Source organism: Cervus elaphus, chromosome 25 (genome assembly GCF_910594005.1).
Source record: "Cervus elaphus chromosome 25, mCerEla1.1, whole genome shotgun sequence".
Taxonomy (NCBI): domain Eukaryota; kingdom Metazoa; phylum Chordata; class Mammalia; order Artiodactyla; family Cervidae; genus Cervus; species Cervus elaphus.
The window spans coordinates 38,044,235-38,057,297 of record NC_057839.1 but is presented as its reverse complement, the minus strand read 5'-3'; the positions used below and the strand labels follow the sequence as shown (position 1 = coordinate 38,057,297).

General features: G+C 36.4%; 1 protein-coding gene across 5 annotated transcripts in view; it reads right to left on the bottom strand.

Moving 5' to 3' along the window:
• The window catches only part of LIFR (LIF receptor subunit alpha), a 115,967-nt gene that overhangs the window by 29,674 nt on the left and 73,230 nt on the right, over nucleotides 1-13,063 (bottom strand). For all 5 annotated transcript variants that reach the window (XM_043887143.1, XM_043887140.1, XM_043887142.1 and 2 more), the window contains 4 exons: nucleotides 11,736-11,899; nucleotides 6,784-6,958; nucleotides 4,467-4,721; nucleotides 366-495 (listed from right to left, as the gene is read on the bottom strand). In XM_043887143.1, coding sequence (XP_043743078.1) covers nucleotides 366-495; nucleotides 4,467-4,721; nucleotides 6,784-6,958; nucleotides 11,736-11,899 — 724 coding nt within the window. The remainder of the gene's footprint in view (nucleotides 1-365; nucleotides 496-4,466; nucleotides 4,722-6,783; nucleotides 6,959-11,735; nucleotides 11,900-13,063) is intronic.

Sequence of the window (13,063 nt, the reverse complement as noted above, 5' to 3'; positions counted from 1 at the left end):
TTGATGAGTAAATTTCAAGTAGTTTTTTCAAAACGGCTTATATTTCCAAGTGTAGATATATTACATACTCAGGGAAGAAAATATATACAATGCAAAAAAACAGAAGAAAATAATCAGTCATATTCCCACTACCCAGAGAGTCTCCGCTCATATTTGAGGGTTCTTCTTTCTAGGCCTTTTAAAAAAAGACGACAAGATATTGAGTCTGCACTGTGTTCAAATTACAGTGTTTATAATATATCCAATTTTCTACAGCATATTTTGTTTTATATCTTTTGTATAAATGAAATAGAACATCTCCTTATGTCATTTAACATCCTTCCAGCATGCAATACTGTCTGACAACCTTTCCCAGCGACCTTCACCTTTCAAATAAAGTGTAACTTGTACTGCGTGGGCCCTCCAAGGACGTCGGTCTTCCTGGATTCCAAGTGCAAATGATTTCTTTTAAATCATATGTCTCACAGTTCAGTTTCTGAGGAATGTCTGGTGGATCTAATTAAAAAATGAAAAAAAAGCAGTTACTTTGGTTACATATACCTTCCCAAAAAAATGCTGCCTTTTATAAATGTTAATTACATTTTGGACAATTTTCTTAAAAAATAAAATAATTTGCTTATTACATTTTGAATGATGCAGCTATTACCATTCTTTGTATAGCATGTTGTGTCAGAGTTCATATTACATTAGGAACGATGGATTAAAATATACCTAAGAGCGACTATTAGCTCATTCGGAAACTTCCTCCTAGCAACTTTAAGAGATCAACTATCATGTTTTTCCCTTAATCCTATTTTAGAGTCCATCAAATCTCTCAAAGGAACCTGTGTGCAACTAGTTCAATCAGAAAAATCTACAGGTTAAAAGTATTATCATCTATCATCTTTATATTGTGACTTGAAAAGAAGTACCAAATCATATTATAAGTCAATATAAGTCATGTTATAAGTTTCAGAGTTCTTAAATAAGTTACAAGGACTGTTATTTACAAAGTAATTCTTGGTAAAATTCTGCATCTCCCTATATTCAAAGTGACAACTGCTCTTTTGTTCCTTAATGAAACTATTCTGTTTTTGTAGGGGCAAGACAAGAAAAACAGTTGTCTTTGTTTTGACAGACCTTAGTGTGATAAATTAAAATTCTACAGTGTGACAATGATTACAGAAAGTGATCTTTTTTTTTTAGAAAGTGATATTTCTATAATCTTACCTAACCAAGCATACACAGAAACTGATATTTCCTGTCATTTTTTTTAAGAATTAAAAAAAAATTACTTATTTTCAGCTGCACTGGGTCTTTGTTGCTGCACGGGCTTTCTCTACCTGCGGCTGTGTTTGTTTGCGGTGCACAGGCTTCTCACGGCGATGGCCTCTCCGGTTGAGGAGCACAGGCTCCAGGCACATGGGCTTCGGCAGTCACAGCACAGGGGCTCAGGAGCCGTGGCCCACGGGGCCCAGCTGCTCCTTGGCATGTGGAATCTTCCCAGACCAGGGATCAAACCCGAGTCTCCTGAACTGGCAGACTGATTCTTATCCTCTTTATCTTATCCACCAGAGAAGTCCCTTACTGTCATATTTATCTAAACTATCTTCCAAGGTGGTTAAGTTTTTGTTAAACAATTATCACTTGTTGAAAAACTCTAAAAAAAGAATTTATTTTTAAAAACCTGTATTTTTAAAATAGTCCTTAGTTTATCAAACAAGATTTAGAAAATTTCACATACTTTCCCCAGAGATAAGCATTACATCCTTCAAAGTACTTGGGGTAACATTAAGAGAAGTAATGAGTATTTATATGAAAGTTTAACAACTGGTTAATAAAACTAACACTGACTTATTTATTTTGAAAACCATTTTAAACTTAAGGCCAAACTTTTAGTCATTTTATTTAACTCAAATACCCCCAAGTTTTGAGGATATTTAAAATGCTGATTATTTTAGGATTTGGCAGATTTTTTTAAGTTGAAATACTTAAAATCCAAAATAACAGGAGCAACTAGACAAAAGTGGAAGGAAAAATTGAAGGAGAAAAAAATATGGAAGGGCAGTATTTAAAATGTAATGCTTTTCAAAAAAACCAACTAAAGCTAGGTAAAAGATTAGTATAAATCAACTGTCTTTCTATATAGCAGTATATAGAAAATGCAATTTTAAAAAATCCATTTTTTATAGCACCAGAAAACATCAAACACCTAAAAATAAATTTACAAAAAGATATGAAAGACCTCATCTCACTAATATAAATGAAACAAAATCTAAATAAATGGAAGGCTATACCACGTTCATGGATTGGAAGACTCAATATTGTAACAATAAAAATCTTCCTAAATTGATAGATTTAATGTAATATCAATCAAAATCCTGGCAGGTTTGAATCTGTATGTGTGTGTAAGGGAAAATTAACAAGCTGGTTCTAAAACTCTTTTCAGCCTTTTCAGTAAATAATGAGTTAACAGGATCCCCTTAAGGCATAGAAAAGTGAATCTTGATCCCTAACTCACACCAGAGCCCTAGTTACAGGTTTCTAAAGACTCTCTGAAGTGAAGGTTACTGCTGCTCCTGAATTAACAAATATTGATCAATATTTCAACCTCCAAATATTAAAAACGAAAGCTAAATTATGAATTAAGTAGGTTTTCCCTAGCACTGTAATAAAAATTAGAAAATTGTTAGAAATACTAGTGAATATTATCATCTTTTAAGTTTTAATTTTTATCTCCTTCTTTTACGTGAATATTTCACTGTTTGGTATCACTTGTCAAGTAGTTTCCCTTCACTGGTTCTTAACTTTAGACTTCATGATTATTTATGAGGAATGTTGCAAATCATTTCCTAAAATTCCATTTAGGAAAGAAAATTTAATTTTTAAAATTTGTAAAATTTAAATTTGAATGTATCCTCACTCTCACTTGAATTCCAAAATGTTCACTGGGAAGGCAAGAAGTAATTAAGGTTACAGCCATCAATCTGAGAAGGGCACCTAATGCTGGTTATTCCCTCGGAAATCTATCAGCAACTGAATGTAATTCATCATTAAGTTTCTATGGAAGTGTAAAAAAAGGCTGAAAGCAGCTGATGTAGAGCACCACTGAGAATCATTTAAAAAAAAAAGGGCATAAGAAAAATCATTCCGTGACACCAGGGAAGCCCAAGTGATCAAAAGAAAATCACAAAATCTGTTCACTACATTTTATACACTTTACTCATGAGATCCTCGGACCACTCAGAACTTTTAAGTTCAGAATGAGAGGTGAAAGAGAAGCACTGCTGGAGGCAAAGCCATCAGGGCTCCTAACATCACAGTTACCATAAGGGAGAGGAGAGAAAAACTCTACATATAAAATTATCCGTGCATGGGTAACACAAGCCATCTAGGTAGGGCAGTCCACCTACAACTTTCAGAAGCGTCATGGGACAGAGGTATAACCATGCTAAAAGATGCCCCTGCATTACAGAGCATCCACCGTACAGAGAACACAGTGAGGGGGGACTCTTCCTCCCACACGTCCTCCAGCCACCCTCCTCTCATCAGAGAAGTGCAGGTTATGCTTTTGCAAGATTTTGTGTAAAATCCTTACAATTTCTTTAATTTAGGTACTTAAAAAAAAGGCACAGTTTAATCAGGTGGGAAATTAATTTATATGAAAAAATTCCTAAACAATGGAAGATTAAGACATACTAACTGCCCCTGACTCAACAAAGCTGTTAAATAAGAATTTAAACTAAAAATTAGCAGCTGAATGTCTCAAATCTTATTATAAAATCTACAAATTTTACATATATATATATATATATATATTTTCTTATGGGGCTTCCCTTGTAGTTCAGTCAGTAAAGAATCTGCCTACAATGCAGGAGACCTGGGTTCGATCCCTGGATCAGGAAGATCCACTGGAGAAGGAAATGGCAGCCCATTCCAGTATTCTTGCCTGGAGAATGCCATGGACAGAGGAGCCTGGCAGGCTATATAGTCCATGGGGTTGCAAGAATTGGACATGACTTAGCGACTAAACCAATACCTCATATATTCTTCTATGGGGCTTCCCTGGGGGCTCAGATGGTAAAGAATCCTCTTGCAATGTGGGAGACCTGGGTTCAATCCCTGGGTTGGGAAGATACTCTGGAGAAGGGAATGGCTACCCACTCCAGTATTCTTGCCTGTAGAATTCTATGGACAGAGAGGCCTAGCAGGCTACAATCCATGGGGTTGCAAAGAGTTGGATACAACTGAGCAACTTTCACTTTCACAAATTATACCGATACAATTATGTAAAAAAGCTTAGAACTCACCTGAACTTGCTTAAAAACATGCAAAAAATGCTGGTACCTTCTTATGTTATTTATCAAAGAATAAAAAAAACAAGAAAGAAAGAAAATCATCCCCCAGAAAAAACATTAAGGCTTTCCAAGAAGACCCAAAAAACATTAATAGGAACTCTTAAAAAAAAAAAAAAGTAATAGACTTACATCCCGCAAAAACAACTGTTCCAAATATGTTATCTTCTACTGAGAAAACCACATTTGTTCCACTACTTGCAGAAGCAGAAATATTGCGAATCTTGATTGCAACATTTTCCCCATCAAGATGGATAAGGGGACAATGTGTACTGCCAATCTGTGCCGATAACACTCTTTCTTCAGTCACACAACAGACTGTTATATCCGAGCCTGCAAGTACCACTCTGTCTTGAGGAAAAACCTCAGTCTGAGAATCAGGAGGCCCTAGAAAGAGCAAAAGGAATTATAAATACTTTTACATAATACATACTTTTACATAAATTAGCCCAGTGTACATAAACCACAGTTAGGTACTTTGAAATAATGGTGACTTAAAAGAAAAAGTACACCCTCCAGGTTTCAAAGGAGCAAGACATACACAAGAAATAAAAATGTGTGTGGTTTTATTTACTTATGATGGGGTGATAGTGGGGGAGTGGAAGGGATTGCAGATCAATGTATAAGGTTACAGGTTAATATTAGTATCTAAGGAGTCTAAAGGTTGATATTAAGCAGGTTTATATCCACCATGTGAAAAATCCACACCAAAAAGAGGTGCACGTTAAATAATTCCACTTCTTTGAAATTACTCTATGTGCTTAGATCAGATGTCTTACTTTCCATTAGCCTACATATATGGTTAAGTATTCCACATCTTAAAAAGCACTTTAAAAAAAAAAAAAGCCCAACTCTCTATATGTTAATGGAAGCCACCCCTTTGTTTTTATTTTCCTAAGTACCCAATTTAAGAAAAGTATCTCTAGTCTCCTTTCTACCTACTCATTCTCTAATCTCCTGCAATCTGGCTTGTACTCTGATACTTACTAAAATGGTTCTGTGGCCCAGCTGCTCAATCAAATGGCCACTTTTTAGTAATCTTTCTTTCAACTTCCATTGCATCTGGTATGTTGCCTAAAGTCTTCCTTTTCAAAATTCCCCTCTCTCTTGGGGTGTAGACTACCGACTTTTGCTACTCTTAACCCTCTGGCTGCTACTTGCTTTGCTGGCCTCTTTCTTCCATCATCCCTCCTCATACCAGCTTCTAAGGGATCTATCCTTGGTCTTCACGCCCCTTTCCTTATGTTAGCCTCCAAGATTTAAAAAATTTCACATCATGTATATTAATGATTCTCAAATACATAGTTGACCCTTGAAGGATACAGGTTTGAACTGCCTGGGTTCACTTACACATGGATTTTTTTCAATAGTAAATATGACAGGATTTGTGGTTGGTTGAACCTTTGGGTGTGAAACCACAGATATGGGGGTTCCACGGGTGCAGAGGTCAACTATAAGTTATATATGGGCTATCCACTACACGGAGGGTCAGAGCCCTTAACCCCCAGTTGTTCAGGGATCAACTAGATAACTCCAGTTCCAACTAATCACCTGGATGCTGAACCTGTATTCCCAACCGACAATAAGAAATTGCTCCCAGACACTTCACAGCTACCTCAAACTCAACACTCAACACATTAAAATGAAATTTATCTATCCTGCCCAGTTTGTTCATATAGTTCTGTCTCATTGGACAGAATCACCAGATACCCAGATGCCCAAAGCAATAGCCTTTTTGGCTCTATTTCTCCCCTACCAAATACACAGTCACTAATCCTGTCTTTTCAGTGTTTTCATACCTCTCCCCCTTTTCATTTCTAAACCCAGGTGTCCCACTTTATGCTTGTCTCTTGCTGAACTAGAAGATGCTTATTAATCTGCTGCTCCTAGTCCCTCCTTCCTCTGGCCATCTCTCCACACTGTCACTGGAGTGAATAACGCACAATGATCACTAGCCTTCTTAAGGACTTCATTTTACTGTCAACAGTATTCCAGGCCCCTTCTCACACTGCCAACATTATACTTGCATATGAGTTTTGGTCAATGTACAGATGATTCGGGGTTATCTTGCAGATTCCCACGTTCTCTGCAATAACTCTGCAGCTCACAGGGGTCTGCTCTATGGGCAAGAAATTGGGAGCTAATTTTTAAAAATATGGACTTGATATCATTACATAAAAATCTTAAATGTTCTTTAATGCTGATTCAAACTGATTTTTAAACGTGGACATTTATCCAATCCCTCAGAATGTTCTATTAAAAAAACAAGATTTCTGAAGCCTCAGAGTTTTTTAATCAAAATGTTCTGGGATGGAAGACTTGGAAGATCCCTAGGTGACCCCTGTACATCCAAATGGGGTTCTGAGAACTAAAAGCTTAAACTCAGCCCTACCCTTAAACAAGACTAATCTAATTCATCTGAAACAAAAATTGTTTAATATGCACTTACAGGAGATGTTCTTCAGTAGGCTCCAGTCACTCCACTCTTTGCGACCAGAGAACTGAGGATCGTCAATGTAGCATCTAATCCCCACATAGTGAATGGCACACTCCAGGGGCATGTCTGAAGTCCAGTTCCAATGATGAACTGTATCTCTGCCATTCAGAGTTGTGCTGTAGGTCACCTACAAAGTAAACATAAACACAAAACTCTATTTTCAAGTAGTATGTTCTGCTTTCCTTTAGGGTTAAAAAACAGACTGTATACAATTTCCAGCAAAGTAAGTAAAACTGTATTACAAAGTAAGTAAAACTATAACATATTAAGGAGAGTTGGAGTAACAATAACTATGATTCACTTATGTTTACCTCTTCAACTTGAGGGCCTACTTCTTTTTATACTGATGTTAATATTAAAAAACACTCAATATACTTCATGAGAAGTACTAGGTTATCCTGGAAATGCACAGTGCAGGTAAGGTGCTAAACTGGTAGCCTGCCTAAAAGTTATTTGAAGATATATTAGGCACTCAAATCCCCTTCCACATTTTGTTCTACCAAAGGACTATTCTTCACCATGGCTGAAGAATGGAGACTAACCCTTTGTAAAAGTGAAACAGAATTCCTCTGAATTTAATAACCCTAGGAGGAACTAAGAATGTGGAATACCATACTAAAAACAGGGAGACTGCAAACTATGCATTCTAAAGGCCGGGACATTCCTCCCTTCCTCCTCTACTCAGCACCCAGAATACTGACAGCGAAGTACATATTCACTAGGTTAAGAGTCTAAACAAATTTTTCTAAGGAGCATATGAACAAGTCAAGATAAAAACCTAAAATAATATTAAGATTTTTACAGCTTGACAGCCCATCCTAAGCAAGTATATGAAGCACTAGTCAACAATTCCCACCCAGGCAAAAATAAGTTCCAGTTAGACTTGCTTTATTTTTTAAGATTCTCACTTAAATAAAAGCAGCAATCAGAATGATCAGAAAGTGAGAAAAAGTTATAATATGAAAGTCAAAGATCAAAATAAAGAAAAAAGCAGCTTGAAAAAACAGACTGCATAGAAAGAAAAATAAAAAATTGAAATCTGATATCCTCAAAGAAGACATACTGCATCTATAAAAGAACATGATAAAAATTTTTTTAAAAAGGACTAAGAATAAAAATGGGATATCTTGTATATTAAAAAGTATATTAATGAAAACTTCAAAAGCACCAGATAAAGTTTAGGAAAAATTGCTTATGCTAAGAATGCTAAGAAGTCTTAAAATACTGATGTAAGAATGCTAAGAGAATTAGACAAAAGGTTAGAAAGGTCCAGTCTCTAAAGAACAGAAATTCTAAGGAAAAAAAGAGAAAACAGGAAATCAAAGACAAAATATGAAAATGTCCCAAGTTCACAGGCATGTGTTTTCAGACTGAAAGGGGCCTAATGAATGTCCACTGCAGTAGATGAAGATAAATCCATAATAAGAAACAAATAGAACAATGGCTTCAAAATCTTGAGAAAACTTCCTAACCTAGAATTCTATACCCAGCTAATCTAGCAATCATGACTGAATGCATAAAAAGACATTGTTAGAAATGTCGAGTCTCAATGTTTTTACCAAGTAGCACTTTACATTCCTACCAGAAGGGTATGAAAATTTCAATTGTTCTGGATCTTTTCAATATTTGGAATTGACAGTCTTTTAAATTTTGTTGACAGCTAATTTAAATTTTTTTAATAAAATATATTTGCAAGCTACCTGCAGTTAGCAGGGCATCAACAATAAATAGCAAATAAATTTAAGCTTCCACCAAAATGAGAAAGTAAGATGAAGACAAGGAATTCAGGAAAAAGAGTCCATTGTAAGAAAAATAAAAAAGGAATCTTCTGGATGAGGATGAACCACAGCTTTCTAACAAATGTGTTGAAACACATAGAGGTTTGTCCTGAATGGGTTACAGACACACTCAGGTATTAATCTCTTTGAACCAAGGGTTGGCTACTACAAGTGGAGGCTTCTGGAGCTTCTGAGAAACCCCTGGCCACAAGAATACTTAGCTATTTATCACATTCTGTGCTTTACAAATATTGGCAGCATCCATGTGAACTCTTATATGACAAAGGTTGGGAAGTAAGTTAGAAGGCCCTCAGAGAGATTTATTCACAAAGGCAAAACTGATAAAATATTAATATGCTTGAACATTTTGACAGACTTATACAACCTAGAAAGAATTCAGAATTGAATTAATGAAGCAGACAAGTAAAACTAAAAGCATAAGACAATATGAAAAGATGTACCCTCTCCAAAAATGGAAAAGTAAGAACAGTATACAGTACTTGGTTCAGTTATGAATAGTGTTTATATAATCATAACACAAATAATGATTACTGGCCTACCAAAAATTATAGTAGAATGATATTGGAAAAACAGGAAGTGGAAAGAGAACATGAGCACAGGTGTAAGTGCATATGCATGGGCGAGTGTGTCTGTGGCTGGGAAGTGAGACAGGATTCAATTCTTATCTTTCATTGTGGGAAGTTAATAAAACAGTGCTTAAAACTTAAAAAAAAGGAAGAGTAACATAAGTGTGCTAACTGGAAAAATGGAGACAAATAATAAATGAATCAGCTAAAAGAACTGAAATGCACTGTTTACAGGCGAGAAAACCAAGAGGAGGAAAGGGGGCTGCGTAACTCCCAGGTGTCACGCACATTCTGGTCTGTGCAGAGCACAGCTTCCACAGCTGCTTGTGAGACTGTGGGCAGAAATCTTCAAGTTGTAAGTGAAACACTACAAAAGAAACTTATAAACGAAGCATTTGTATTAGTAGTGTTTTATGCTCTTTAGTGATCTTTAAACTATTACAAAATAATAGCATTATAATCTGTCATAAAATGACTGATTACAAGCAATTCTGCCTTAAATACTAATCCTAACAATATAATTACAAATAAAAATGTCACATTTTACTATGCAAAGGAATAACGTTTTAAAATTAATTTGTTCTATTGCTATTTTTCTTGCTTCTTGCTATTCTTCTTCAAAGATCGTATTCCCCAAAGTAGGGAATTCCTATTTTGACATTGCTATCTTGTTATGCATCTTGTGGTGGTGAGGTACACAACCTTAGAATAGTATCTCCATTCATTTCTGCCTGATTTCACTTACATATCAAACAGTATCCCTCTTATTCTAGCATCCCTAAGTTAGGGGAAAAAACACCTATTCCCCCAAAGGAAGTAATGACAATGAGGAGCTGCTAAGTAGCTTTATAAACATCATATCATTCACAGTAGCAAATATCAGCACTACTTTACAAATAAGAAAAAGGTTTTGAGAAGTCATCCTAAGCTGGTAATTAGTAACCCAGAATACAACTGTTAGGCCATAATAAAAAGCTACACAATACAATTTTAAAGAAGTCATAGTTCTAAGACAACAATGCTAGACGAAATCAAAGTTGGCTGCAAATCTGACATTAAAATTAAAGAAAAGAAAGAGCATTTTAGATCGAGGTAATTAGAATGGGCTTCAAAATAAGGATTTGACCTGGGTCATGAAATGTGTATTGAGTTTACACAGGTGAAAAGGAGAGGGAGGGCATCTTAGATGAAGATAACAATACTGATAATGTAATATAAACTTTACTGGTTAATGGAGAGCACAGACTCTGCAATCAACTGTCAGCTGGGGTCTGAGTTCTGGCTCCTTCACTTAATGTGTTCCTCAGACTCTATATCTGAATCTGTAAAATGGGGATGATACTGACAGTGCCTCCCCCAGAGGCCTGTTGTAAAGATGCAAATGATTAACATATAGAGAGCTTTCACATCAATGTCAGTAACACCAGAAGCACTGGATACATGATAACCACAATTATGGCTACTGTCGTTTCAAGGGTGTAATACATAGGTTGTCTACAAGGAAAAATAAGATCGTGACTGTGAAATACAGAATAATCTTATTTATTATCTGTACTATCTTACCTATAAACTTAGGCAAAAAAATTACAAAATCATGGTCTTCTAATTCTTAAGTCTATGCTGCTGCTAAGTCATGTCAGTCGTGTCCGACTCTGTGGGACCCCATAGAGGGCAGCCCAACAGGCTCCTCTGTCCCTGGGATTCTCCAGGCAAGAATACTGGAGTGGGTTGCCATTTCCTTCTCCAATGCATGAAAGTGAAAAGTGAAAGTGAAGTCGCTCAGTCACATCTGACTCTTAGCGACCCCATGTACTGTAGCCTACCAGGCTCCTCCGTCCATGGGATTCTCCAGGCAAGAGTACTGGAGTGGGGTGCCATTGCCTTCTCTTAAGTCTATAACTAGGCATATATCAAGTGCATTAAAGAGGAAAAGGATAAAGGGAATTCCCACATACTAGTTGTCAACTTGTTTTACTACTGTCTCACTATTCCTCAGACAAAGAACAAACTGAAGACAGACCATAAAGTAACTATTCATAACCAGTATTAAAAAAAAGCATGTACTACTAATATAAGAATGTCATTTTGGATTGAGATAAATTCAAACTTACAGATTTATGCAAAATTTCTCAACAATTACTATGTCTAAATATGTTTCAAAACATTTATGCTTATATTTATAATGTTAGATAATTTATAATAATAAGTAAATGAAATTATATGTATATTTTTATTCCATTTATGCAAAAACATGCATATAAAAAGGCTAGACAGGAATACACAAATATATTGTTTACTATATTCAAGTGGCAGAATCATGGATTAAACTTCCCTTAGTTTCCTAAACTTCCTATAATTGTTACACATTATTTCATTAATTTAGTGATTTTTTTTATAGTCATATCATACAGTCTTTAATGAACTCCAAAGGGATATCTGATCTACTTCTTTAATAATCAAAAGGTTCACTTCAAAATTTAAAAAAATTATTCAGTTTCTTTAGTGTCATAGGAAAAAATCTATTTTTGTTTAAACTTACTAATTTTACAATTTCCATATTCTTTTTACGTAGAACTTTAATTTCCCAGATGACATTTGAGTCATGTGGAAAAACAGAACCTTTGTCATTCCACTTTAGGTGTAACGTAGAAGTTGAGAAATCAGCAGACAAATTCAAGATCTCTGGAGCTTCTGGAATTAAGGCTTAAAAAAGGAAACAAAAGATAAAATTTATTAAAAGAAGTAATGTTCTTCATATTGTAATTCCATTAATCAACTAATTTTAAACTCTATTCCTTCTTGATCCAAAAATAATTAAGGAGTAAAGCAAGTTCTTAGTACTGAAAAGAGAATAAATATATGTATTCATTTGTACAAGCAGCTCCCAATGATTCATCAGCCAAATCTGAGGAAATTATTTACCAGCCAGATGTTTCAAATCCATAACACAAACAGCAACTGGGTTCCCACAACACTCTGGTGTCACTGGGTCTGGGATCTCCAAACAGGCAACATCAGAGGGAAGTGAAAGAGCTTCCGCTGTATGGACTGTGTCAAGCTGGCCTTGGCAAAGCTCTCCATCTGCGCTCTCTGCTCCCTCCCCACTCATCTTCAATGCCACAGCCTCCACACTAGGGAAAGTCACCCACTTCTGGATGCAGTGAACTGGCACTGGCATATTGTTGTTGCTAAGTTGTGTCTGACTGTTAGTGACCCCAGAGCCCGCCAGGCTCCTCTGTCCATGGGATTTCCCAGGCAAGGATACAGGAGTGGGTTCCCATTTCCTTCTCCAGGCAATCTTCCCAACCCAGGGATCGAACCCAAGTCTCCTGCATTGGTAGGCAGATTCTTTACCACTGGGACACCAGAGAAGCCCACAATGGGCACAGGCAGCAGTAAATAGCAGCAAGATGGTGCTAATGAGATGAGGAAGCCAATGGGATTCCATGCAGATCTAAGAAGCACTCGGCAGGATGTGGGAAGTCTTTCAGAAAGGTTAGTTTGCAGTGGTGGGCAAAAGGCCTGTAGGGAGCTGAGAAAGAGATAAGGTGACCCAGTAGGAGACAGCCAGGCTATGGTAATAAGGATACGGCTCAGGATGTCATATATGGAAAAGAAAGGACAAATCTAATGGACATTTCAAAGAAATAAAGGATTAGTAAGACATGAAAACATCTAAAATTTCCTCAAGTCACCAGCCCAGAAAGCAAGAAAGGCAAAAGGAACCATGGACCATTGTGAAGAGAGGTGGGAGCCAGGCCATGGCTAAGTGTCAAGGAGGAAGAGACCATCACTGAAGCAGGGAGCAGACAGTAAGAACGGGGACCAGGGAGAGTATGCACACAGACTCAAGAGGAACTCAGTGAG